At 37.5% G+C, this 25,709-nt stretch overlaps 6 protein-coding genes across 8 annotated transcripts; 1 reads left to right on the top strand and 5 right to left on the bottom strand.

Annotated features, from left to right (window-relative positions):
• The first annotated feature begins 2,775 nt into the window (after positions 1-2,775).
• Positions 2,776-3,883, top strand: LOC108805765 (RING-H2 finger protein ATL5). The gene has a single exon (XM_018577703.2). It carries the CDS (start codon positions 2,915-2,917, stop codon positions 3,611-3,613), a length of 699 nt encoding a protein of 232 aa, XP_018433205.1. The 5' UTR covers positions 2,776-2,914; the 3' UTR covers positions 3,614-3,883.
• Positions 3,884-3,932: 49 nt separating this feature from the next.
• Positions 3,933-6,732, bottom strand: LOC108805764 (probable pectinesterase/pectinesterase inhibitor 20). Its single transcript, XM_056990058.1, has 3 exons — positions 6,138-6,732; positions 5,378-5,826; positions 3,933-4,766 (listed from the first exon to the last, which is right to left on the bottom strand). Exons 1-3 carry the CDS (start codon positions 6,680-6,682, stop codon positions 4,072-4,074), a joined length of 1,689 nt encoding a protein of 562 aa, XP_056846038.1. The 5' UTR covers positions 6,683-6,732; the 3' UTR covers positions 3,933-4,071.
• Positions 6,733-8,981: 2,249 nt separating this feature from the next.
• Positions 8,982-10,175, bottom strand: LOC108805766 (protein SEED AND ROOT HAIR PROTECTIVE PROTEIN). Its single transcript, XM_018577704.2, has 2 exons — positions 9,965-10,175; positions 8,982-9,499 (listed from the first exon to the last, which is right to left on the bottom strand). The coding sequence occupies exons 1-2, from the start codon at positions 10,128-10,130 to the stop codon at positions 9,141-9,143; spliced, it is 525 nt and encodes a 174-aa protein (XP_018433206.1). The 5' UTR covers positions 10,131-10,175; the 3' UTR covers positions 8,982-9,140.
• A 903-nt stretch (positions 10,176-11,078) lies between these two features.
• On the bottom strand, positions 11,079-14,198 carry LOC108811529 (ethylene response sensor 1). Its single transcript, XM_018583583.2, has 6 exons — positions 13,871-14,198; positions 12,602-13,516; positions 12,159-12,527; positions 11,812-12,078; positions 11,605-11,732; positions 11,079-11,515 (listed from the first exon to the last, which is right to left on the bottom strand). The coding sequence occupies exons 2-6, from the start codon at positions 13,505-13,507 to the stop codon at positions 11,344-11,346; spliced, it is 1,842 nt and encodes a 613-aa protein (XP_018439085.1). The 5' UTR covers positions 13,508-13,516; positions 13,871-14,198; the 3' UTR covers positions 11,079-11,343.
• A 2,083-nt stretch (positions 14,199-16,281) lies between these two features.
• LOC108811530 (fumarate hydratase 1, mitochondrial) lies at positions 16,282-19,650 on the bottom strand. 3 transcript variants are annotated; one of them, XM_018583585.2, is made up of 17 exons: positions 19,509-19,650; positions 19,232-19,408; positions 19,029-19,146; positions 18,695-18,955; positions 18,516-18,599; positions 18,212-18,310; positions 18,076-18,126; positions 17,945-17,994; positions 17,785-17,866; positions 17,610-17,704; positions 17,456-17,522; positions 17,319-17,369; positions 17,135-17,230; positions 16,950-17,048; positions 16,822-16,851; positions 16,662-16,727; positions 16,282-16,529 (listed from the first exon to the last, which is right to left on the bottom strand). In XM_018583585.2, exons 2-17 carry the CDS (start codon positions 19,372-19,374, stop codon positions 16,443-16,445), a joined length of 1,479 nt encoding a protein of 492 aa, XP_018439087.1. In that variant the 5' UTR covers positions 19,375-19,408; positions 19,509-19,650; the 3' UTR covers positions 16,282-16,442. The 3 variants fall into 3 exon arrangements, with proteins under 3 accessions (XP_018439087.1, XP_018439088.1, XP_056845150.1); XM_018583586.2 differs by having other exon boundaries at positions 19,232-19,413; positions 19,509-19,646; XM_056989170.1 differs by having other exon boundaries at positions 19,232-19,393; positions 19,509-19,527.
• Positions 19,651-20,651: 1,001 nt separating this feature from the next.
• Positions 20,652-25,709, bottom strand: LOC108811528 (kinesin-like protein KIN-14I). Its single transcript, XM_018583582.2, has 18 exons — positions 25,376-25,709; positions 25,140-25,306; positions 24,914-25,057; positions 24,580-24,816; positions 24,411-24,482; positions 24,230-24,298; positions 24,037-24,117; positions 23,824-23,958; positions 23,643-23,724; positions 23,296-23,565; positions 23,106-23,212; positions 22,828-23,006; positions 22,553-22,714; positions 22,209-22,462; positions 21,950-22,113; positions 21,748-21,861; positions 21,168-21,658; positions 20,652-21,079 (listed from the first exon to the last, which is right to left on the bottom strand). The coding sequence occupies exons 1-18, from the start codon at positions 25,515-25,517 to the stop codon at positions 20,977-20,979; spliced, it is 2,973 nt and encodes a 990-aa protein (XP_018439084.2). The 5' UTR covers positions 25,518-25,709; the 3' UTR covers positions 20,652-20,976.

The following is a 25,709-nucleotide window of genomic DNA, read 5'->3' as shown; positions in this document are numbered from 1 at the left end:
ATATATATGGGAAATCGGCCAAAAAACACTGAACTTTTCAAGAATTGCCCAAATAAACCTGTACACTTGTCTGGTCAATAAAATCCTGAACTTTTATCGATTTATTTAGATTATTAAGAAACTTATGATTAACTGACCAAATTAGCACACCGTTAAACGAGAATTAAGACAGTGTTAACTATTGGCGTTAAGTGAAACGACGTCGTTTCATTTTACACGATTTGAAAATAAAAATTGGTAGACACCGGAGTTCGAACCCATGTTATTTAGATCACCGGAGTTCGAACCCATGTTATTTAGATCAAATAGCAAGGTATTTTACCACTAGGCTAGTGGCTCATTCAATGTAGGAATAGACACGTTTAGTTTTATTTGGTATTGATTTTCAATATAAAAAATTCTCTAAAAATTTCAAAGGTCTTTAAAATTCCAAAAATTTGAAAAATAAAGATTTTTTTATAAAATTAATTTTGAAACTGAAATTAAAAATAAAATTTTATTTTTCCTTTAAAAAAACAAAAATCTTCCAAAATTTTCATTTTTAAAAACAAATTCAAAAAAAAATTCATTTTAGGATTAAAATTTTTGAAAATAAATAAAAAAATCGAAAATAGCAAAAAAAAAGTTATAAAAATAAATTCGAATCTGAAAATAATTCGAATCTATAAAATTTTTTTTTTTAATTTTATTATTTTTTAAAAAATGCCCAAAAAGAAAATTTTCATTTTTCAAATTATTAAAAGAAAAATTGAAAAAATAAAATAATTCGAAAACAAAATTCAAAAAAGTGATAAAAAATTTCAAATCTGAAAACATATAATCAGAAACTATAAAAAATAATTTATTGTTATTATTATTATTTATTTTTTTATAGTTTCTGATTATATGTTTTCAGATTCGAAATATTTATAACTTTTTGGAATTTTTTTCGATTTTTTTCAATTTTTTTTTATAATCCGAAAAATGAAAATTTTCTTCTTTGGAATTAAGTTTTCAGTTTTTAGAAATTTTAAAAATCTTTTTTAAGTTTTTACATAATTTTTTTATATTCAATCAGTACCAAATATAATTAAATGTGTTAGTAACTTCATTGATTTAGCCACTAGCCTAGTGGTAAAGTACCTTGTCATTTGATCCAAATAACCCGGGTTCGAACCCAGTGGTCGACTTGATTTTATTTTACAAATCATGTAAAACGACGTCGTTTCACTTAACACCAACATTTAACGATGTCATTTTTATGTTAAATCTGTTGACGGTGTGCTAAATTGGCAAGTCAACGAAAACATTGTTAATTAATTCTAAAGTCAATGAAAAGTTTGTGTTTTGTTTGACGAGTCCATATATGCAGGTTTCTTTTGGCAATTCCTAAAAAGTTCAGTGTTTTTTTGGCTGATTTCCTATATATATATATATATATATATATATATATATATACATATTGTAGACCAATGTTATTTAAAGTAAAAACAAGACAGTAAAAGGCGTGGAGCATTAAGGTCTTTGTCAATTTGTAAAACATAATAGAAAAAAAAGCAGAAGAGAAATTTCCAACGGAAACCCAAATCATTCTCTTCACGACAAAACACTTATTAGGTTCTGATGTGTAAAATGGTCTTAAAGCCATATTCTGAAAATGACCCAAGCTAAAGCATTAAAAGCTATATTTGATGAGAATATAAAAAGAGGAAAATAAATATTTATTTGTAAAAACAAAGAAAATAAGTGCAAGATTCATCAAAGCAAGGAAGAGGGCCGACGATTGGGACAGTCTCTGAGGCTTAGCATCTAAGCAAACACACTTAAAATGACAATATTCCTCTGTGTCTGTTAGTTTAGTTATGATTTTTCTTCCAGTTCATATTATAAATAAATCAAGCATGCAATGCGTTATATGATAAATGGTGCTTCCTTCGAGCCATAGAGGAGTCATACTTCAAACAAAAGTCGAGAGTAAACTGGCTAAAGAGGGGGACCTAAACACAGCTTACTTTCACAGACTAGTCCAAGTGCGTGCATCTTTCAACTCAATCAGATCGTTCACGCTACCTTCAGGAGCTCTACTCACGGATCCTATTGCCATGGGCCTCCACGCTATCAGTCACTTTCAAGCTATCCTAGCTCTACTCACGGATCCTATTGACTGAATGCGTTATATCATCCCCTGTTTTTGCTATCCATATATGAAATTGTAAAAACTGCATATAGAGATAGTCGCTGCCTGGTATTACGAGATACACAAACCAGCATAATACTTAAATATGATAAGTGATGATATATGTATGCTCATATTTTTTCTATCTAGTACATTTGCTTCAATGCAAAAAAAACTGGTATATATATTAGAATGCTCGAGTAATTGTCAATAGACTGAATAGTCACAAGCGGTTCAACAACTTGTGGACTTTCTTTTGGGCGTATGACTCTTGATAAAGATTTATGAAGAAAGTGGCAGACACTTTTTTTTTGTATTGACCCAAAAGGAAATTAGTTTCCAAAGTAATTACAATAATTATGATACATCAATTTCTAGTTGTGATTACTAGTAATTCATTATGTTGACTGTGTAATACACTATACCATCCATTGATATTTTCAAGACGTTGGTGATTAATGTGTTATACATGATACAGTCCCATAAGGGATGGTTGGTCCAACACCAAAAAACACACACAATTATTTGAGTATCAAAAATATATAAAACATAAATTATATTTTTTAGCAAATAAATAAGAAAAGAAAACAATATGAAAGTTTGGTTTTGAACTTTTTTGGTTGCCACAGCCTGTATAAATAAGGGGATCTAAAACCCATGCATACACATAATAAGCAGCTATACTCTCTCTGCCTAAATCTTTTCCTTTTATATCCGTTGTCTTTCTCTCTCTCTCTATATTATATATAAATAGAAACCATGGGAATAGCAGAAGAAAGCAGCAAGCCAATGTGGGGGAGCATCAGCCACGCTTCTCCAGGCCACGCTCTCAGTGGCAAAATCATGATTTCCTCCGTCATCATCCTCTCCGTCGCCCTTACTATGATCATCTGCTTCCACAGCTACGCCAGATGGCTATTCCGTCGTCAGAACCGTCGCATTCGCCGCCGGATTCGTGCTCACATCCTTTCTCTCTCCTCCTCCTCTCTCACCCCTCTCGATCCAGCGGTGCTCGAGAAGATTCCGATCTTCGTTTACTCCTCGGAGACTACTCATCAATCGCCACTGGAGGAGTGTTCCGTTTGCTTGTCGGAGTTCGAGGAAGATGACAAAGGCCGTCTCCTCCCGAAATGTGGCCACGCTTTTCACGTAGATTGCATCGATACTTGGTTCCGTTCCAGTTCCACTTGCCCTCTTTGCAGAGCTCCGGTTCAACCAGAATATCTGTCGACACTACCCGAACAAGCCGCTCCGGTTAAACCGGTCGAAGACATTGAAACCGGAAGTTCTTCTTCCTCCTCCTCTTCTTCTTCTTCTTCTTCTTCGCCGTTGAGGTTTCCTCTGGAGGCGTGCGAGAGAGAACCGATAGATTTGGTTGGTCTCACGGTGGAGATTCCCGCAGAATTTGAAGGCTCTGTTAACCCGGTTTTATCATTGAAAAGGTTATGGAGCATCTAAACCGGATGTGGCTTGTGGGCCAAGCAAGCAAACTCAAAAAATGGTTTGTATTTTTGCCAAACCGCATGAACTTTCAGCAGGCCACCAATGCCGGCCTACGCGGGCGTCATTCCTGGACCCCGAGAGCGTCTTCTTTACATAGTGCTACTGGCCTAAGAAGAGCTTTTCATTACATTAAAGTTTCATTTGTTAAGTGTATTTATTTAGCATTGTCTCTTGAAAGTTGAAACCAGTTGATTATAAATTCCAAAAAGATGACTCGGTTGTGAATATTGCAGCTAAAGTAGAAGTAGTAATTTATTAAGACAAATCGTAATCATTGTTGGAATGGGAATCAGATACCACTAAATAAAACTGACCCGATTCCACAATTATTTAGAGATAAAAAAAAAGAACACATGAATGATATTAAATGGAATAAGTAACTAACATAGTGACATGTTATAGTATAAAGTTAATTATGCAATTAGTCCACCCACGAAAGGCACTCCGGTTTGTCCGATCCAACCTTCGCCAACAAGGAAATTGGTAACAGTGAAATTTGAAGCATCAGTAGCGTTAATGACATGATAACCTGGCCAAGTGACTCTGTTTGTCGTGCTAGAACCAGGTCCTGTGTTATTGTATTCCGCATAGTAAAGTGTGCTCAATGCGAAATCTCCAGACCATGCATTCCAGCCAGTCGGGTCAAGAAACCCGTCTATGTAAGTCTGCATAACAACGGTTCTCGAATATTCCTTCCACGGTCGACCCAGATAAGTTTTTACTGTATAGCTGCTCGAAGCCAAATCATCCGCGGGTCTTATCGTACACCCATGTAGCACCGTTCCAGTGTTCTGGTTCGGGTCGGTACGACCTTGAGCTGTAACCTCGTTCGCCTGACCTTGACGAGGCTGACGTGGATACAAATTACACTTTTGTAACACCACTGCAGCATTACCGAATATAAAGTCAACCGTACCATAAACATCACACTCACGATAAAACTGCCTTAGAGAATGCGTATATAAGGTATCTTGATAGGCTTCAAAACTGCAACTATAGAATACAGAGAAGTCTCCACCACTCCTCAGGGCGACGGCTTGACCCTTGCTTGGTCCTGCCGTATTGCGGATTGTTATGTTCACGCCAATGAAGTTAGGACCTGATACAACTGCGATTTGTGAACATAGAGTTAGTTGATTTTTTTTTCTGGAACAATAGAGTTAGTTGATTATTTCGCTAAACAAAACTAAAATAATTAAGATTAGTTGGTTAGCGAGGGTGGTTATGATAAAGAATTCTATTAGAAATAATTAAATTATTTGGAAATAAATAAAGTTTGATTAGTTTAAGGGACTATGGTATTAGGTTAGTTGAAGACACGACGAATTGACGTGGAGTCAAGACTTTCGATGGACCACCCGACCAAGTCGCCTTCTGTTGCATGGGAAAAGTCTATATAAAAAGCCAAGTGGACTTGCAATAATTTTTTGAAAAAATGTTTTTGTTCGTTAAAATTATTGTCTCAAAATAGTTTTCCTTTTTTTTTATAAAGGTGTCTTAAAATAGTTAGCTATATTTGATAAAAATGTTTTTAAAATTCTAACTATAATATGCCTTGATCATATTTTCAAATAATTGCTTACTTTGAGTCTTTGAGGTGACTAAAACTCTAATTATAATATGTTTATCCAATTTCAGCCGCATATTATGTTATTCTTCTTTGATTGTTTTTTACTTTATGTTTTGTGAGATTATTTACATATATGAAGTAGCACTTACTAAATGTAGCGGACTTGAAGGTGGTCCATCCATCAACGACGCTCCGGTTTCCGGTGATAACAGTTTGGTTAATGCCGTCACCGATCATCATCACATACCTCTTGTACTTAGGAATCTCCACATTTTCCTCGTACAATCCCGCGGTTACGTAGATCAAGAAATAACCGTTACTACCGTCAGTTTTATTAGGCGCGGCAGCTACAGCTTCGTTTATAGTCGTGAAGTTTCCCGTCCCATTCTGATTCACCGTCACGATATCGCTGACCTGAACAGCGTCTGCTCCAGTCTGGAGAAGCTTTCTCCCAGACTTAGTCACGGTGTTGTAAACGGCACGCGTCCTTTCCGTCATTTTTAACGGTAGTCTACCATTACGGAAACCGGAAAACTTTTTGAAGCTGGCTTCTGGTTTCCAAACCGGCCTCGACCTTTTCCTGCCTGGTACCCAACCTACAAAGTGAAAACACCAATTTATAACTACATGATATCACAGTACATAATACACATATATCTCAAAAATGCTAACTAGCTAGATACTGTTATTCTACTTGTTTTTGTTGATATAACATTGTGGTAATCATTTCGAGAAGTAAAACACTATCCCACACACATGAAAGCCGAATAAAATGCATATATCGTGCCACATTTTAGAAGATTACGTGCTAAGTAGATCATAATATATGGATAATTAAGAAAAAAGAGGAAAATAAGTGCATGTTTAAATATTTACAGTATTTATATATTTATTAACTTATCACATACCTTTGTAAAGAGAGCAAGAGAGACCCCATAGAGTTTTGTATCGTTGAAAAGATCACCGGAGAGACCATTTTCAGATGCCGTGGATTTAAGTCCTTCAAGACAAGTCTGTTCGTTTGTGATCGCAGCGCTTAGAAATGTATGAACATCCTCGGCCCTGGAAACCGACAGCGTTTTGGTGGCATCTACGCTCTGTGAGCTACTAAGGAGGAAATCTATAGTCAGGCTGGCTAGGAATTTGCAGTCTTCGAGTGCCCCCACGGTAGATTTAGCAACCACTTTGCCTTTCCGGTTTAGTTGATAGTCGATCAGTGAGATGAACCGCCTGGCACGTGAGATGGACCGTCTAAGAGAAAAACGACCGTAGGAGTAAACATCTCCGGGTTGGTTTGGGAGAATCGATCTACAGTAAGATGGATCCGGTGCGTAGCGACATACATTTGATGGGGACGTGGCGTTTCCGGTGGCCTGAGGTCCTGCGGCGAGAGAAAGAGATGACAATAAGGAGAGGGAGCTAAGGGTGACCAAGAACATGAGAATTTGAGACATCTTTTGATTTTTGTTTAGAGCTTTATTGTGTGTTCGGTTTGAGAAACTGTGTTAAGTGTGTTGGATTATTTATAGGGTTTTGAAGAACGTTGATTTTTGAATACATACTAGTTCAAGTCAATAATTGTGTGTGTACATAATTTGACGGTGCCACAAAGACACAAAGTTCAAACTAAACATATATATATCATATTACAGAATAATATTCACACGTATATATATATATCTGTTTCTCACTAAAACAATTAGACAAATAATTACCGTAACTAAAGCGTAATTAAACTACGTCCTCGACAATCATGAATTGGTGTTCAAGTTGAAGATTGATTGATCTTTAATGACTTTACTTGTATAATAAAATTTTGACCAACTTCTGTTTCCGCAATTTATAATTGTCAACCGACGTTAGGCATTTCAAGAAATTTTCGACTATATAAAACATGTTGGTAAAATAGCACATTACACATCAACTAAAGTCAAGATCTTGACATTGCAAACTTTGATAGACTATAGACTATTGCAAATAGAATTCGTTTTACGACTTTACCTTATGCTGGCTGGGAAGTTTCCATGCCTGTGGTAAATGAGATAAATATTTATAATTCATGTGGAATGACGTCATATTTGACAACATATTTTGATATATAATTGTTGCAGCTTCAATTATTGATCAATTAACTAATCTTGTCGCATTAAATTGGCTGGGTATAAAACTTTAGTTCTTGAGTTAGGAGATAGTTAGAGGACAGCCAGGAGATACATATTTGAATAGAATGTACTAGTAGATATCAATATCTTTTTCTTTTCTGATAATTGAATTCATAAGCTACACATGTATTTTAACCTTAAAATCGTTTCAATATGAATTACACTATTAATAGGTTAACTGTTTGGATTTTTTTTTGAAGGGGGGGAGGGGGAGGGGGGGCGGGGTTCTTTTACTTGATGGCAAACATAACTTGGTTTTCTTTTAATTTCTTAATATTTATATCCTCCAACCCTAATTTCTTAAGATATCTCTCTAGTTTTAGGGTTGAAGCCTATCCTTAGCTTCACCCTAGTAGATATTTATAGGTAGGTATAAAATCATACAAATTATGAGCATATATACAATGAAATTTGGAAATAAACAAGTACAATTAACATTTCTTATGTTTTACAGAAATAAATTATAATTTTATAGTGTTTTCTTATTTAAAAATATATATTTTAAATTTTTATACATTTTTATTAGCTAATGAGATGAGTTTTAAAACTAAAGAAAGTAACTGGTTTTTTTAAAATTATTATTGGTGCAAAATATTATAAAATTGTTATGCAATCATAATTACATACTACGTTTTTAATGTATGAAACTTTTTGAAAATTTATCAATCGAAAACGGGAAAGTAAACATTGGTGATATAGATCAGTGAAATATATTTTTTTGGGAGTTTTCTCGTTTGGATAAATCGTAAGTCTAAAACGAAATGGAATTAAATTAAATTTGGCAGGACATTGACGTTGACTTATTAGTATATTAAATAGTGTCTCAATTCTCAAGTTTGGGATCCCATTTACACCCAAGAAAGTCTTGAAATGTCGACGTTATTCTCATACAACGCGTGAAGAATTTCATGCAATGCCAATGGAGTTGAAGTGTGTTTGCGTAACTAAAGAAAATGTAAAACAAATTTCGTTTAGTATATTGTATTTACTTAAGCAAACCCCACTAGCAGTGCAAGTTGTTCGAGTTACGCGGATAAGGCATGTGCCTTTTCATATTGCATTATTTGACAACAAATAAATACTCTTTTCCGCCGGAATGCTGGCTACTTCTAAAACCGGAGTAGTAATCACTCTTCAATGAAATAACAATACAAGTACATTAAGCATTTCCCCTAAATGCAATATATAGTTGGATATATCATATATGTATTGCCTATTCAACACACACACAGATGAAAAGAGGTATAAACGTCTGCACAAACAGTATACACAGGTTCTAAACTCAAAAAATTCACAAAACAAGTAAATATTGTGCTAGCTGCTTTTGACGTTGTACGGTTATAGCTGATCAGAGCAACTACATCCATTGGTATGAATAGATGCTAAATCTAATCGATGAATAAATAGGGTTCTCAAAATCTTAAATATCCATCCAATACTTTCAGAAACTTCATTTTCATACAATATATGAGAATGTTTTGAGAGCTTATATGTTTCTCATATTTTTTTTTTCTTTTGTGTGGAAACCTTGCTAATATATTCATCAATTTCTTAGCAAGGTGTTGCTGAGAAAATCAATATATATATATATATATATATAATCAAAAAACAAAACACTTGATACTGCTGATTTCAAAACAACAAAGCAAGTGATGGATGTTAAACAAGAAAGAAAACAACGTTTGACAATTGTGAGATAACAAGATCATGTGTCCCATTGAGGCCCGTTTAAGGCATGTATATAAACTATTTAGTAACCATTGGGGATAGACTTGTCCTGAGTTTCTTCAGGGGAGAACACGAAAGGGCCAACGGTGAAGAGCTTCATCTTAAGCTTGTTTTCTATGAGACGATATGTCTGGAGAATGGCTCCGCTAATTCCACGGTTGATCTCGGTCGGATAAGAACATGTATCAGCTGGAGAAAGCTCAAGAAACGCTCTGCACTCTTTAATCTTGATCACCTTCTTCTTTAACCCCTTCACCTCCGATGGAGAAAGCGTCGCCAGGAAATAACCCTTAGCATCCGTCGCTTGGCTAAGCACCGTCACATCCTCTCCCTCGTAACCGTATTCGTCGGCTGTCTCGCATGTCACCCTAGCCACCGCACCTGTCCACGTATGTATGGAATTTAGTATACATTCTTATAATTGTGCATGTCTACTTTTTTAAATGTCAGTAATTAACTTTTAGAAAGAAAAATTAAACATATGTAACTTTTCTTATTTTTTTATGAAGCCGCGTTCATTAATTATCATAATTATATTATGGGGGTGATTGATTGGGTTGTAGGAAATGGCTTTAGCTTTAATTTTTGTCTACAACCCTAAATATCACCAATCATGCTTTATATTAATTTTTACAGCTACAACCAAAAAAGTAAAGCTACAGCAAAAAAAAGTAAAAAATGGCTTTAAAAGCCTTGTTTTCTAAAGCTCCATCTTTTTAGCTGTAGCAAATTTTAAAGCTACATCTCTTAAAGCTAAATCAAAATAATCTACAGACTAAAGTTTAAAGTAAATTTTTTACAGTTACATCTCAACCAATCACCCACTATATATATGATGAAAATTACCTTGGAGAGGGGTAAGCTTGGATCCTTGTTTACAGTAGATGAGACCTTGAACTCCGATCATGGAAGAAAGTAGTTCTCCGTCGGTGATTGTGGCTGCTCCGGCGGCGACCAGGGACGAGAGAAGTAGCATGCATGGAATGAACAAAAACGAACATTGTAGGGCCATTTTCAACGTACTTTTTACTGTATTATAGATGTATAGATGTTTTCGGTTGACGAATGAGATGTTGTACCATGAGAGTTATATAGAGTTTTAGCGACTAGGTTTAGAAATCCAAAATTATATATGAGAATGATGGATGTGAGTTGGGCTCACGTTTACGCTAATGATCCCAATCATTTGCATGATTATGCATTAGAGGACGTGCGGCCACTACCTATAGATGATTTAAGTTCAATTTTATTCCACAATTATCTCTCTTTTCTTTTGCCATACAAAAAATAAATAAAAAATTCGGAGCTTCTAGTTCAGGTGATAAATGGCTCACAGCTGTGAGTTTCGCCATCTATATTCAAAATCCGGCCACTGAAAAATTCACATTCGAAACTTCAGTCCCGAGACCGAAGACCGTTCACACCAGCTTGCTGATTGGTCGCTTCGGTTTCTAGTGTGGACCACTCCGATAGAGTCAAAACATTCGGTTATAAATTTTTTTAAAAATAGCTATATTTTTTCTTACAATTTTTAGGGCATGGCGTTGTTTATTAGAGACTCTACTTGGGTTCTTGGCTTACTAGGGCGTAGACAAGAAACGTTATATTTTCTAGTAGTTTTAGGGCATGATCAGAGCTCGTCCATCGTATCTATATAAAAAAAAACTGAATCAACAACAACAAGAATAGAGAAGTAGGCGGTGGCGGTGGTCATCTGATAAATGGTTGCGAGTCTCCTATTGAAGACAAGGAAAAACCAAATAGTCTCAAACTGCTGTCAGAAGAGAAAAGACTTTTTTCATCTGATGAGTTTTGAGGCCAAGCTAGGCGAGAAGAACGACATGCTAAGGTATAAAACCAAACCTCTCTTCATTGAAGCTGGTAATTCTTTATTTTATAGGCTCATGCTATTCAAACAAACAGAGTCATGAGTCCATCTTTGAACTAGTACATATGCCAATGTCCTCTCAAGATAAAACTTCAACAAACGGTGGTTAAAAGACAGAGATACACCTCCCGGCATACATATATATATATATATATATATGTATGTGTTTTCATTTACAAATTACATCCAACAAAAATCAAACAAGTTAAAGATCAGTTCAACACTTCCGGCCATGTATATAATAATAATACATTCTCCTTTCTCTTCCTGCTGTGTGATAGTTACCCAAAAAAAGCTCTCCTCAATGGAAGTCAACATATCCATCTGTAATGTGTTATCACCAGTTCCACGGTCTTGTTTGTGATTTAGCTGCAAGACGTAGCGCCATTGAACCGCTGCTACTGCTGGGACCATTGCAGATACCCAGCTTTATTATGAACGAAGCCGTGCACCCTTTCTCTATCCCTTCGCTTTCTATCCATATGCATCCTCCCATTAGCCCAACGAACCTAGCCAAAGATCAAATTAAATGCTCTCAACTCTTTTGTTACACACCACATGCTTACATTTCATATACATCTACTTTTTGGTTCGTTACCGTTTGCAGAGAGCTAGACCGAGTCCTGCACCAGAATGGTTCCTCTGAGCTCCAGTCCGAGGCTGCACAAATTTGGTGAAGAGAAAAGGAATGTCTTGCGTGTGAATTCCACACCCTGTGTCCTTCACCTGCACCCACATCATTAACAATTTAAAACATCACACGAACTATGAAGCTATATAATTATGTGGATTGGTTGGGACTAACCTGCACGCATAGGTAGAAGTGATTGTCACTTGGAACTGGATAGAAGTCTGGAGATGGTAATTCTCTCAAGGACTCAGGTTTCATGATAGAAGCTATTATGGAGACGTGGCCTTCCTTGGTGAATTTCACAGCGTTTCCCATGATGTTGAGAATAGTTTGCATCAGACGTTTCTCATCACCTATAGCATAAGCCGGCAAGTCTGCAGAGAGGATCAGATTCGTAGATAGTTTCTTCACCGATGCGATTGGCTTTATCAGAGAGATGACCTACAGATTCAAAGCTTTTTGTGTAAAGATAATGGGACTTCACTGGCTAATCTGGAGGGATATAATTAATTAGTAGTTACCTCTTCAAAGATGGCTTGGAGACTGAATGGTTCATTTTCCAAGAGCAAGCTCCCATCTTCCAATCTCGACAGATCCAGAACGTCGCTGATGAGTGTAGCCACGAGATTGCTACTTTTCAATATAGTCTCGATCATAACTCTCTGCTCTGGAGATAGCTCGGTCTCAAGAAGGAGAGAAGAGAGAGAGATGATGGCATGCATGGGTGTCCTCATCTCGTGGTTCATGACAGCTAGGAAATCATTCCGAGCATGTACTGCCATCTCTGCCTCTTGACGAGCCTTGTCTAAGGCAAAGTTCTGCTCGATAAGCTGGTCACGAGCGTGCATGGATTCCTCCAGAATCGCTGCGTGTGAAAGAGCCACAGCCACCTGAATGAATAAAGCGAGAGAGTGAGAGAGAGATTACAAAATCAAAACATATATGAAAAGTGAAAGAAATGGACCTGATCGGCCACAACTTCGACGAGTTCCAACTCATGGTCTCTCCATTTTCTTGCACCATCAGTGGGGAGAATCAGGACCATGATAGCGTAGCCTTTGCCAGAGAGATCAGACCAGTCACTTCCCTGGAAATTCGAGAGGTGCAGAAGAGGTACACGGACAGAGACAACCTCGGGAGGCGCATATCTCCCAACCGGAGGCCCAATCTTAGCCAAGGGACATGTATGAGGTATGTGCATTGCTTGAGCGCTGTTGAAGAGTTGGTTAATTATGGGGAGATTAATAGGGACACTGCTTCCAACTTGAATCTTGTGGCTCAAAGTATGAGAAAGCTGAAGATAGAGACCACTCTGAGAGGGCATCCACAAGGCGCACTCCTCGAGGCAAAGAGTTTTACCAAGCTCAACGAGAGTGGTCCTGAGAATAGTGTGTCTATCAAGAGTGCTTCTGATCTCATGAGTAAGCATCCGGACGTGCCTGCCAGTCTCCTCCTGGGTGAGAATGAGACCCATCTCTCTGTCAAGCTCGTCGGCTTTCTTCTTGAGGAACAGCTCCCGGTTCTTGACGCTCAGAAGATCAGGGATGATGTGAACCAGCATGAGGGCAGTGGCACAGGAGACGGCAGCGCAGGAGACTTTGGCGAGGGTCATGACGATGGCAACGACTTTGGAGTGGTTGAAAAACATCCAGAGGTTGATGAAGTGGGTGGCGCCGCAGAGGATGATGAAGGCACCGAACTGCATGAGGACCCATTTGTAAGGGAAGAAGGCAGACTTGTTGACGAAGTAGATGAGCTCGAGCGGGATGGAGAAGTAGGCTAGAGCAATGAGCGCGTCGGAGATGTATTGATATTTGACTAAGAGATCGTCATGATTTGCATTTGTTTCAAAACAATCACACGGCTCCATTTTTCGGACCTGCTCAAAACACACATCAAGACGTTTTTCATTTTAATTTCTCCAGTAGTAACGATGGAGAGACTTAGAGTCTGGTGAAATCTGCTCTATGAGCAATCAGATGAGTTCCGAAACGTTAAAGAGTAAATCGGAATCATACAAAAAAAAAATCGATCCAAGTCCGATCTGAGAAACTTAACTACACAGATCGATCAGAGGAAATGCTAGATCAGTGAAATCAAAACTCTACTAGATTTTCGCGTAAAGCTAATGGAGACTCTCGTCAGACTTATAAAACTTGTACAGATTCGAGCAGAGGAAAAAGCGACATACAAGGATCGAAATGAAGAAGAAGAAGAAGAATGGATTACAAACCTTGGGAGGTCGTAGGAGGAGGAGGGAACGTAGCTTATGAAGAAGAAAAGGAGAGCTCTCTTTTCTCTCGCAGAGTCAGAGATCTCTCGTCTTTAGCTTTCATGGAAAAAGAGACGACGACAGTGAATCAAAGTGAACCTTGGAGGAGGGAGAGAGCAAAAAGCGTCACGAGAGAGAGAGAGAGTCATGGCACGTGCGAAAGCTGACGTGGATGTTAAAACTCAATCCATACGTGAGAATAAGGTGACGTGTCGGTATACAATTGGATGTATTTAGGGCCTCCCAACCCATACTTCAGATCAGAGGTGCTAAGAGGAAGAGTCCATCTCAAGTGGTACGTTCAATATATATTTTTATTCGGTTTCCTTTATCGATTTGTCAATGTTCAGATTCAATGTTTCTAAAACTTCTACTTACTTTAAGACATAAAAATACGCTTTCTTTCATTGATATGTATAATATACTAAGCACATGCCATGAATTACCCAAAGTTGGTCCAAAATAATGAACTAAGGCCATCTCCAATGGGATTGGAAAACACTATTTTGGTGTAGTTTTTACACCAAAACCATCTCCAATGAGACTGCAAAAATTACACCATTTTGGTGCAACACTATAATTTCACACCAAATTTGGTGTGACACTATTCACCACAGTAAAACACTATTTACTCCACTAAAACACTATTCACTTATTTAATTAATAAAACTTACAAATAAATAAATGAAAAATGATAAATAAATACATATAATATTATAAAATAACTTTTAGTGTGAAGTTTGGTGTTGTGGTTGGAGAAAAACTCTTTTTAGTGTTAAAATTACACTAAAATAGTGTGGTTTTGACACAAAAATAGTGTTATGGGTTGGAGATAATCTTCAACCCAACTCCATTTTTTCTTTTAAAATGGAGTAAAAGTGAGTTTGGAGTAGAAAATGCTCCAACCTCACTTCATTTCTCACTCCATAATGGAGTTTACTCCATAAATGGAGTAATCTAATTTTTTTTTGTTCATCACTCCATTATGAAGTGAGAAATGGAGTAGGATTAGATAGGCATGGGCATTTTACCCGGACCCGAAGACCCGACCCGAAACCGACCCGAAAAAATCCGGTCCGGGTAGGAACCGACCCGATCAAATTACCCTATCGGGTCTTGTTGTAGAGGACCCGCGGGTCTTGGACCCGACCCGATCCGAACCCGAAACCCGGCGGGTACCCGAATTAATAATATAAATTAAATAAAATGAATCAACGGGGAGTCGAAGACGGGTTATTTGTCTACATAGCAAAGGGGTCAGCCACTAAGAGACAACCAACTATTGTTCTATCTCGCATAGTTTAGTATATATACACATTTTAATATAATAAAAACACAAATTTTAAATAAAATGTCAAATATTTTCGGATATATTAATATTTTCAGATTTTTTTTTTTGTATTTTTAGGTATTTTTTAGGTTGAATCCGAACCGAACCCGACCCGAACCCGTTCCAGAACCGAACCGATAAATTCTAGTTACCCGAATGGGTCCAACTATATAAGACCCGACCCGATCCAGACCCGGTACGACTCGAACCGACCCGGAATCGAAAATTTGAAATTATCCTATCGGGTCCTAGACTCCTAGACCCGAAAGATCCGGATCCGAAAAGACCCGGACCGAACCCGACCCGACGACCCGAATGCCCAGGCCTAGGATTAGAGCATTTTTACTCCATAATTACTTTTACTCTATTTTGGAGGAAAAAATGGTGTTTTACATTGGAGATGCTGAGACTAACCAAATACATATTTTTTTAAAGGGAAATAAAACAAGTTTTATTCATGATTTGAAGAAAGACAAAACAAATAAAGAGAAGAAGACGATGAAGAAGACTGAAAAGGGAAGATACATTGAACCAACAATTGATTGATTGGGACAGAAAATAAATAAAAATCCTACAAAAACGGAAAAGTGTTCAGACAGATACATTGGACGTCCTCTGTTTTCTCTGATTTTTAATAATATTTTATATTTCTGCCCTACAAGTGGGGGCGCTGCTATCCATCCACACGCGCGCCTTTTCTCCTAAATCCTCGGTTTTTAGCGCGTGACAGAATCTCATTTCAGGCTTTCCGGATAAATTTGAACTTTGATATGGCCCATTCTAAAATAAAATCTGATTTATAATAAAACCGATTTCTTGGCTAGTTTAACATTGGCCCATGTTAAACAAATTGATATGTTAAATGTAAAAATCCTGAAGCCACCAAAGGCCTTCCAACACAATATTGGCCAAGTTCACATCGTCGAGTCCCATACCACAGCAGCCATCACCAGTATCACTGCCTTACATAACACACTACACTTATTTAGTTTTCTCCTTCCTTCATCCGGACATAGACTAGTTACTCATTTCTTTTCTGGTCTAAAAATGAATAGTTACTCTTTTATTCAACAAAAATAACTGATACATCAAGAATTGAATCCTTCCAATGCAAAATCTGAATTTGAGTTTCTGGGATTTGCTTATTTGTCATTACACCCTTAACAAGAATAAGACATGTGAAATGAAGCTTTTAGCTCAACATCAATCGGAGGGCCCGATCATCTTCTCGGGGACGACAAGCGTATCAAACTCTTCAGAGGTAAGAACACCTAACTTCAGAGCCGCTTCCTGTAGGATAAAAATTTAAAACTCAGAGACTAAAAAAAACCTGTTTATAACCTCTTCTTCCAAATCAATTTTTAAACTCCTCTCAAGTACGTTTAATTTCCTGATGAAGCATATAGACTTTGTTGTGTTTACCTTCAATGTCGATCCTTCTTTGTGAGCTTTCTTGGCAACTGCTGCAGCATTGTCATATCCGATTTTCTGGTAAAGTAGACAATAATTTTAAAACTTGGCAATGGCATTGAGTTAAAATTTATTTGTAAAACAAAGCAGAGTTGAACATTTGGAGACTTACCGGATTCAATGATGTCACAAGCATAAGAGACTACAGATCCAGAAAAAAATAATTATAAGCAAAGAATCATTTGCATATTGGTGGATACTTATGACACCAGCAAATTAATGAGAAGAAGTCCTATATACCTCGTGTAATAGCTTTGAGATCCTTTCTTTGTTGGCCTCAATGCCCCTCACACAGTTTTTCTCAAACGAAGCTGAAGCATCTGCTATCAATCTTACAGACTGTCAAAGTCGCAAGTTCAAATGGTTAAGTAATTGGTATATTTTTATAAGAAATAGATGCACAAGGGAGAGAAACATTAACGTACATGCAAGAGAGAGCTTGCGATCACCGGCTTAAATACATTCAATTCGAAATGACCATTTGACCCACCAACTGTCACAGCGACATGGTTGCCCATTACCTGCAATTTTGTAAGATGCAACTCAAAAGAGTCAGGAAAAAAATTAGATTCCTATGTCAGTAAGAATCTACTGATGAATAGAACTTACCTGAGCACAAACCATGGTCAAGGCCTCACACTGTGTAGGGTTCACCTTCCCCTGAGATGGAGAGAGAGCAATTAAAATTCATCTAAATATAAATTAACAATAACAAAGACAGAAATAAAGGAAGACTGAATTCATACAGGCATGATGCTGCTTCCTGGCTCATTTTCAGGCAGAACAAGTTCACCAAGACCACATCTTGGACCACTATATAAAGACATGTTTAACCAATAAGAACATATTGTAACTCTTGAATGAAGATAAGAAAACGAATCCCCAAAGATCAGAAAATACCTTCCAAGAAAACGTATATCATTGGCAATTTTCATCAACGACGTGGCGATTGTGTTAAGTGACCCACTGGTTTCAACACAAGCATCGTGTGCAGCCTGAAAAAAGGTAGAAAAACTCAGAAACTGATTTCAAATATCAACAGTATAAGAGTATACTATCTCGTTTAGAGGCTAACCAGAGCTTCGAACTTGTTTTCTGCAGTGACGAACGGCAGGTTTGTTTCTTCTGCCACTGCAGCAGCTATCTTTACATCAAACCTGAACAGATATTACCAGCAGTGGGACTATGAGGAGATGAACTTGGGATGGAAATAAATACTAAAATGAGAGATATACCCTTTCTTGGTGTTTAGTCCTGTCCCAACAGCAGTTCCACCTTGTGCAAGCTGGGCAAAACATTTTCTGGCAAGTTAGACCTCAATGAAAATAGGACAAATCAGATCCTCAAAAGATATCACTTCACAAACCTGATAGAGGCGGGGTAGAGTGCATGTGACTCGATTAAGTCCATACTTAACCTGCGATATCATGAGATCCAATTTTTTCTTTAAAAAGAAAAAAAGAATTGCTGACTGCACAAGAATTTTCAGTTTAGGTACATACTTGAGTAGCATAGCCACCAAATTCTTGTCCAAGGGTCAAAGGAGTAGCATCTTGAGTGTGAGTTCTTCCAATTTTGACAATATCTTTGAACTCGAAGGACTGCCAGAAAACGAGATAAGTTAGAAAGATTTCAGAATACAGAGCAAAATTAAAAAACGCAGGAAGTGGAATACATAGGTCTAGAAAAGCTAGATTAACGAACAGAGCTCAGAAGATGTTCTTTAAACGCAAAAATGCAACAGTCTACAAAGGAAGTGTCAGCGAGTAGATCAAGGGTGTCAGGTTGAGAAGAGAGGAATGAGACCTTAGAGTGGAGAGTGGAATGCAAAGTTTTCAAACTAGGGATGAGCCTTGAATTAATCTCGGTTGCAGCTGCAATGTGCATGACCTAGAGAAGAATGCAAAATCAATAAGACAATTAGTAAGGAACAACAAAGAAACAGAGCGGGAAAGCAATAGAAAGGAAAAGGTGGGGGAGGTTACAGTAGGGAAAGTGTCGTTAGAAGATTGAGAACGGTTGACATGGTCATTAGGGTGGACGCATTTTTCACCACGTTTGCGACCAAGAATCTCAGCTGCTCTGTTAGCAATGACCTCATTAGCATTCATGTTACTCTGAGTGCCACTACCAGTTTGCCAAACAACAAGGGGGAAATGATCATTGAGTTTGCCCTCAGCTACTTCCTGAGCTGCTTCCATAATCGCTTTCCCAATCGTTGGATCGAGTCCATACTCCATGTTTACCTAAATCAAAAACGACGACAAGGCAAATGAAAATCTCTCCAAAAGAAGCAAGCATTAGAGTATAGGTGTGTACCTTGGCAGCGCACTTCTTCAAGACGCCAAAAGCGCGGACGATAGGTTCGGGCATACGCTCCCGCTCACCGCCGATCTCGAAGTTCTGCAGAGATCTCTGCGTCTGTGCTCCCCACAATCTGACACAGAAACAACAACAACGATAAGACTGAGATATTCAATACTTTACGGTAAAAAGAAGAAGAAGAAGATGAGATCCCGAACTTATCGGAAGGAACTTGGATCGGGCCGAAGGTGTCCCTCTCTTCCCTAAACGACGTCGAATAAGATCTCAGAGCAGTGGCATAACGCAGCGTCGCCGCAGCTGTTCCGCTGGAGAGACGCCGTGACGCGACGTAAATCGCCATTTGGGTGGGGTTCTTCTACCTAACAACAGTACCACTGCACTGATCAAAGACGCGAGAGAACAATCATCAAATCTCGCATTTCTCAGATCAGAAGAACACTTCAAATTAACGAATCTGTAAACGTAAAGACAAACCTTGGGAGACGAAGGTGGAGAGAGCTGCGAGATGACGACGGAGCACGTTGCAAAAGATGCGGGGCAAATTTTAGTATATTTAGAGAAACGATGATTCAACGAATCAACTCAACTTGGTTGGTCGAATTTTGAAATGTATTGGGCCGATAAATTTTGTTTTTTATTATTAATAATGCCTTTTCTAACAAATAAAAAAAATATTTTGGTCTTCATAATTTCATATATCACTTTTCATTTTTCAACTGATAAAAAGTGGTTTATTTATTTATTTTTTTATTTTTTGGTCAATATAAAAACTTATTTCCATTTTAAATAAAAAACTAGATTTTGACCCGCGCTTTTGAAGCGCGGGATATTTTACGATGAAAATTTTTACTAATAATTTAACAAATATTTTGGTAATTTTTAAAGAGTGTGTATTTAAAATATTTTTGTATTTAAATCAGTATTTTTAAATTCAATCCGATTGTGATTATACCGGTTAATCCGGAGATCTGACAATTCAGTTTATGTTTTTAAAATATTCATATTAAAAAATCATTAAAATCCGAGACTAACCGATTGAACTGATGGATGACCGATATGTAATCTAATTGGATTTAAATTGTAATAGTTTCATAATTTGTAATCTTATAATCGAAATTTTAAAGTTCACTATTTTGCAATTTATGAAATTATGACGTCTCTACAAAATTTTAAAGAGAAAATGATAGATATAAAATAACTAAGATTAATTATTGTATTATTTGGAAACATTGATAGTAGTATAAAAAATATATTGTTTGGAAACATTGATAGTAGTATAAAGAAATAAGTATATTGTTTGGAAACATTGACAGTATTATAAAGAAATAAGTATATTGTTTGGAAACATGGATAGTAGTATAAAGAAAGGAACATTAGTGATTTAATGTATGTTTAATTATAAAGTATAAATGTGTATTTAATTTAAAAACTTACAAAATAAATGTTAGGTCCAACAAAATGTTTCTGTTTTAACAAGATAGATTATTAACATTTGTTGTCACTATGGAATGGAAGATGATCAGAAGATAGACAAAATTGGCAACTAATTAGAAATGCATCAACCAAAGATTCTGGTCTATGATTTGAAAAGGTTTTAACTCTGCAAATCTCAAAGAGAAAAGAAAAGAAAACTCCAAACATTATATAAAAACTCACAGGCAAAATAGTGTTACATACAAATATTGTTTTATGTTCAGCTACTGAAAGAATATACATAGAAGAACAGACCAGAAAAAAAAAACAAAGAAAGAGAAGAAGAAGCAACAAGAAGAAACTATTGCTGCATTGTCTGTGTTATATATATATAGAAAAACATGCACAGCCAGAAAAATAGAAGAAGAAACAATGAAGAAACCAGTGGAAGTAAAATAATCAAATAAAGAACCAGGTGTCGACTGTATAGTATATATATTTATGCGTGTGTGAGAGTGAATGGCCTCTTTCAACGTCTAACGCTTGCTTTACGCTTCATATCAGCAGGACCTAAATGTTTCGTGGAGGTACGAGGACCATTCGCTGAAGGACGTGTAACCGTGTTTGTGTTCCTGTTCAAGAAAAATTGTTAAAAAGGATTCTATATTGTCGTTGTTTCACAAAGGAGTTTCGATGTAGTAGTAGTAGGTGAAAAAGAACCTGATTTGAGGACTTCTCATCGGTTTTGAGACAGGTTTCTTGGTTCTTGGCTCAAGAGTGCTTGTTGTCGATGACATCTTGGAGGCGGCTTGGTTATATTGCCAGAGCAAGTCTGGCTCAGATGAGTCACTTGTGGCTGCATCTACATCGTCTGTGCTGCTATTGTTGTTTCCCATGAAGATGTTGTAAGAATGTTCAGAGAATATTCTTGAACTGTCTGAAGACACATCTCTCCTGTAAAAATCTTCAGGCAGAACGCTTATCCCATTGTCTGTCATTCCTCCTCCCCAGAGACTCTCCACTCTCCTCATCTCGTCTTGCCTGTTATTCACCATTACCTTATCAACCCACTCGCTTGTCCCGAAACTTGGGTCTTCCTCTCTGTAGGTTTGGCCTGGACTTGCTACCGGTGGCCAAGGTGGGGAGTTCACTGTAATCTCCTCCACTTCACAGCTCTCTGATTTCTTTGTCATGATGCTACTGTTATGAATCTGCAATCACTCAAAACAAACAATATCCAACCTGAGTCATGATTATAAACTATAAGACTTGAGTTTGGGAAGAACGTTGAATCAATCACCTCTACTTCACCAGTTCTGGCTTTGTGTTTCTCAGAGCCACCAGGAGTTGTTATGATAGTGTTCTGTTGTGACCCTGCTTCTTTTCTAGCGAGTGCTGCTTTAAGAGTAGCAATCTAATAACAAAGCTATGAGTCAGTTTAATCTACTATATCAGCCAAGAAACTAAAAAAACATGAGATTCAGTTTAAGCAACAAAAAGACCTGTTCTTTGAGTTCCTTAACATCTGATGTATCGTTGTTCACCCGGGCAGCACCGAGCTCAACTGTAGCTACTCTCTCCGCAAACTTCAAAGTGCTTATTGTTTCCCCAACTGCATCTGTTTCAGGACTAATGTGCACAAACATCAATGTCTTTGCTTGTCCCCCTGAGATAATATCATATTTGCAACCCCAAGTTAAGAACAAAGCGAGTTCTAAGCTGCAAATATTTGGGAATAAACTACTAATTTTTATCCTTTACCAAGCGAATCCTGAAGAAGTTGTGTGAGTTTGCTGTTTCTGTAAGGAACATGAGGGTTCTTGTGAGCTAGTGAAGCAATCACATCTCCTAAAGCAGATAGAGACTTGTTGATGTGCTGTGCTTCTTTTAGTCTGTCTCCAGTAACTTCAGATTTATCTACCCTTTCACTCCCTGCTAGATCCACAAGGTGCATACATCCACGAAGAACAGCTCCTGATGTCAAGTCTCTTCCTTGAACATGAACAGTCAAGCAACTGCAAGGAAGTTGACAATGATTTGCCTAAGACATTTAAAGATTAATATGCTCTCTCTCTCTCTGCTCTTGAAAATATTTTCCCGTTTACCTATGAGAACGGCTGCTTCTATCATTCAAGGCTGTTGATCCAACAGCACGGTTCTTATGCCCAAGTTTCATTAGATCAATCACATCATATGTTGAAGAAACTGGAACAAGGCTTGCATCCGGTACACTTAGACCCTTTTGAGAGCTATTCCTGATCTCTAACGTATCAAAGACGTTAAGGAATATGAAACTGAAATACAAAAAATGAACTCTCTCCCTCTCTCAAACCAAAACATTAAGAAGCAGATATTCATTGATGAATAAAGAAAAGGATATCTTTTGTTGGTTCCATCAATAACCAGAAGGTCTCTGACTTGCTCATTGTAAATTTCAATCATCTGAACAGCAATGTCATAACGGAATGTGTCTTTTCTTTGTTCAGCGAGAAGAAACAGATCACCTAGTGCTCTGTAATTAACTCCTTGACTCGTCTCCGTTATATCTCTTGGTCCACTCTAGAGGAATTTACATAAGAGGCAAAAACATAAGATCTATTGCCTACAAAAATGTCACAATCTTCCCAAAAAAAATATAATTGCAACTATAGATCTTACCATTGTGTATGTTTTTCCGGATCCAGTTTGACCATATGCAAATATGCAGACATTGTATCCATCAAGAACAGAACGGACCAATGGCTGCATATCAGAGAATACCTCCTCTACAAAGAGCAAGATAGAACCTTCAGAATAAATTCAATCACTGGAGAGTAAGAGAGAGAGAGAGGCATTTCAGTTTCTTTACCTTGAGTCGCAGATGGGCCAAAGACTTTATTGAAACTGAAGGATTTGAGTGATTTTCCATGTCTTGATGCAGTGTTAATCCCTATGGTATCATCCTGCATGCTCCCAATTGTACTAGAAAAGCTGGATTGTCCAGGCAAAAATGGTCGTACCCGGCAATAAACACGGATGCTACCCTTGAGGTCCTGCACCTGATTATAAAGCTTTCGGTTTTCTTCAAGAACTCGATGATAGCCAGAAGCAGCATGAGCAAGGCCATGAATGTGCATGCCTGTGGACATATATTAGTCTCAAATTATTGGATAACCAAAACTATCTCAGAATGCAAGAGAGTAAAGATGTGAATACCAAGAGAAGAGAACTCTTCTTGAAACTTCTTCTGCATAAATTGCATACCAGCCCTTGTAGTGTAGAGTGTCTGCCTTAGTCCCTATAAAAAACCATTAAAAAGCAGTAAATACACTCAGAATCTGTGGTCATCCGTCGTAAACTCAGAAGAAAGCTTGAAATGAAGTAGTGTAGTGCTTACTTCTATATCTTCTTGTTGTTGGTTGAAGATTGTCAGTTGTTTAAATTGTCGATTTTTCAGATCTTCATCAAGAAGAATCAGGCTTTTCTGATTGGTTTCGTCTTTCTTTATTGCTCTGAAACTCTTCTCTTCCCTCTATAAAGAAGACATTTGAACAATCAGTGAAATCCTCTAACCTATCTTTTGCAGCAAAAAAAGAGTAAAAGCTTTTACCTCTCTTTCGCCGCCAAGAGGTTTATGAAATGATCTGTTGTTAAGTGAAGAAGTTGATTCTCTAGGAGCTGCTTTGGCCGCCTTCACATGACAGAATTGTTATGATTAGAAGAGTTTTGACACAACCGAATAATAAAACATATTATTGGTAACAAACCAAAGAACCAAGAGATGGAAGAAAGTGAAAACATACCATGGCATACTGGTTTGTAACTCGGTTTTCAAACTCTTCGACAACTTTACTTAGCAGGGATTCAATCAGCTGTTACCACAACATTAGGCAGTTAGGTCAAGAGCACAAACAAAGCCAAACGATTTGAAGGCCAAAGATATAAAGCTGAGAAACCAAGTGAAGTCGTTCGTTTGAAACTCACTTTGGGCACATCCTCAGGCCTTTTATCTGATAGAACAGCGCGAACAAGTGTGCTTAATGAACCTGAGTTGGACTGAAAACAGAAATACAAAGATATTTAAACATCAAACATTCCAGTTTTTTTCAGAAGACAGAAGCAACAAGTGAGCTTTAGAGTTAAAGAGGCAAACCAGGTTGTTAGAATCAGTCTCAGAGGGAGACTTGTCGCTGTAGTTGATAGAAGAGGTTCTGGATAAAGAGTTCATGAAGGGCTCTGAGTTCTTTCTAACGAAAGATGATGTTTTTGCCAGTGAAGAAGGCTTAATGGTACCACCAAATTTCCAAACACCAATTCCACCGCTTTGTTTCCATTCATCATACGATTTAATTGCCAAAACACAATTCACAATGCGAGAAGTTTTTCCTCCCTACAGAAAGAGAAAAAACAAATGCCTATCCGTGAGCTGTTCTTGAAGATTCTGATAAATAAAAGAGAAATCAGAAGAGGATGGAAGTAGATCATACTTGCTCAAGATCAGAAGCTTCGAAAGTAGGAAGGCCCAAATCGTGGATAGCAACAAGGAAGTTCCTAACATTCTCAAAATACTGAAAGGCTGATAAAGGAGCTCCATCAGCAACAAGAATGGCATCACTAGGACTCTCCACAACCTGATCCAACAACAAATAAAAGAGAATTATAATTCTAGACAATATGTTCCTCCTAATGATGATTGACTCAAAAGTTAGTTACCTTAGAAACAGAAGCAGGGTGAACCTTGTTGAGGACTTTGCAAAGGATGATACCACTTCTTAAACCAAGCCTGAAACCTTCTTCAGTTGGCTCAGCAGGCAGATCTTTAGCTCCCACCACTCCTACCATCTTTCTCAGCCAATTTGCCGCCTCGTATCTCCTCGATGCTACCCCACAAGATCCAAAATTTATCAAATTTTTAATCAGATCAAAGTATATAATGAAGGGATATTTACCAGCTTCTTCAGCACGACGAGAGTCTAGATCATGATCTCTCAGCCCATTCCCGTGTTGCTGCAACACCTCCTCCATTACTGATGCCACCGTCAACCTCATCCCTCCATCTTCCCTACCACTCCCACTCCCACTCGCAGCCATCTTCAGAAACGGCAGAGAAAATGGGGAGAGAGAAATTCTTCTTTTGATATATAAAAAAAAAAAGGTAATGAATGATGTGAGAAGGCTCTCCTTTATTTCTTTTAGTATATAGGAGGAATTGAGAGGAGAATACTCATAAGCAGCACCACCACCATGAATGAGAATAAATTGAATTGCTCTCAAATACAAGGT

This window comes from Raphanus sativus, chromosome 6 (assembly GCF_000801105.2).
Source record: "Raphanus sativus cultivar WK10039 chromosome 6, ASM80110v3, whole genome shotgun sequence".
Taxonomy (NCBI): domain Eukaryota; kingdom Viridiplantae; phylum Streptophyta; class Magnoliopsida; order Brassicales; family Brassicaceae; genus Raphanus; species Raphanus sativus.
Note: the sequence above shows the minus strand (reverse complement) of the source record. Positions and strands in the feature narration are given on the sequence as shown.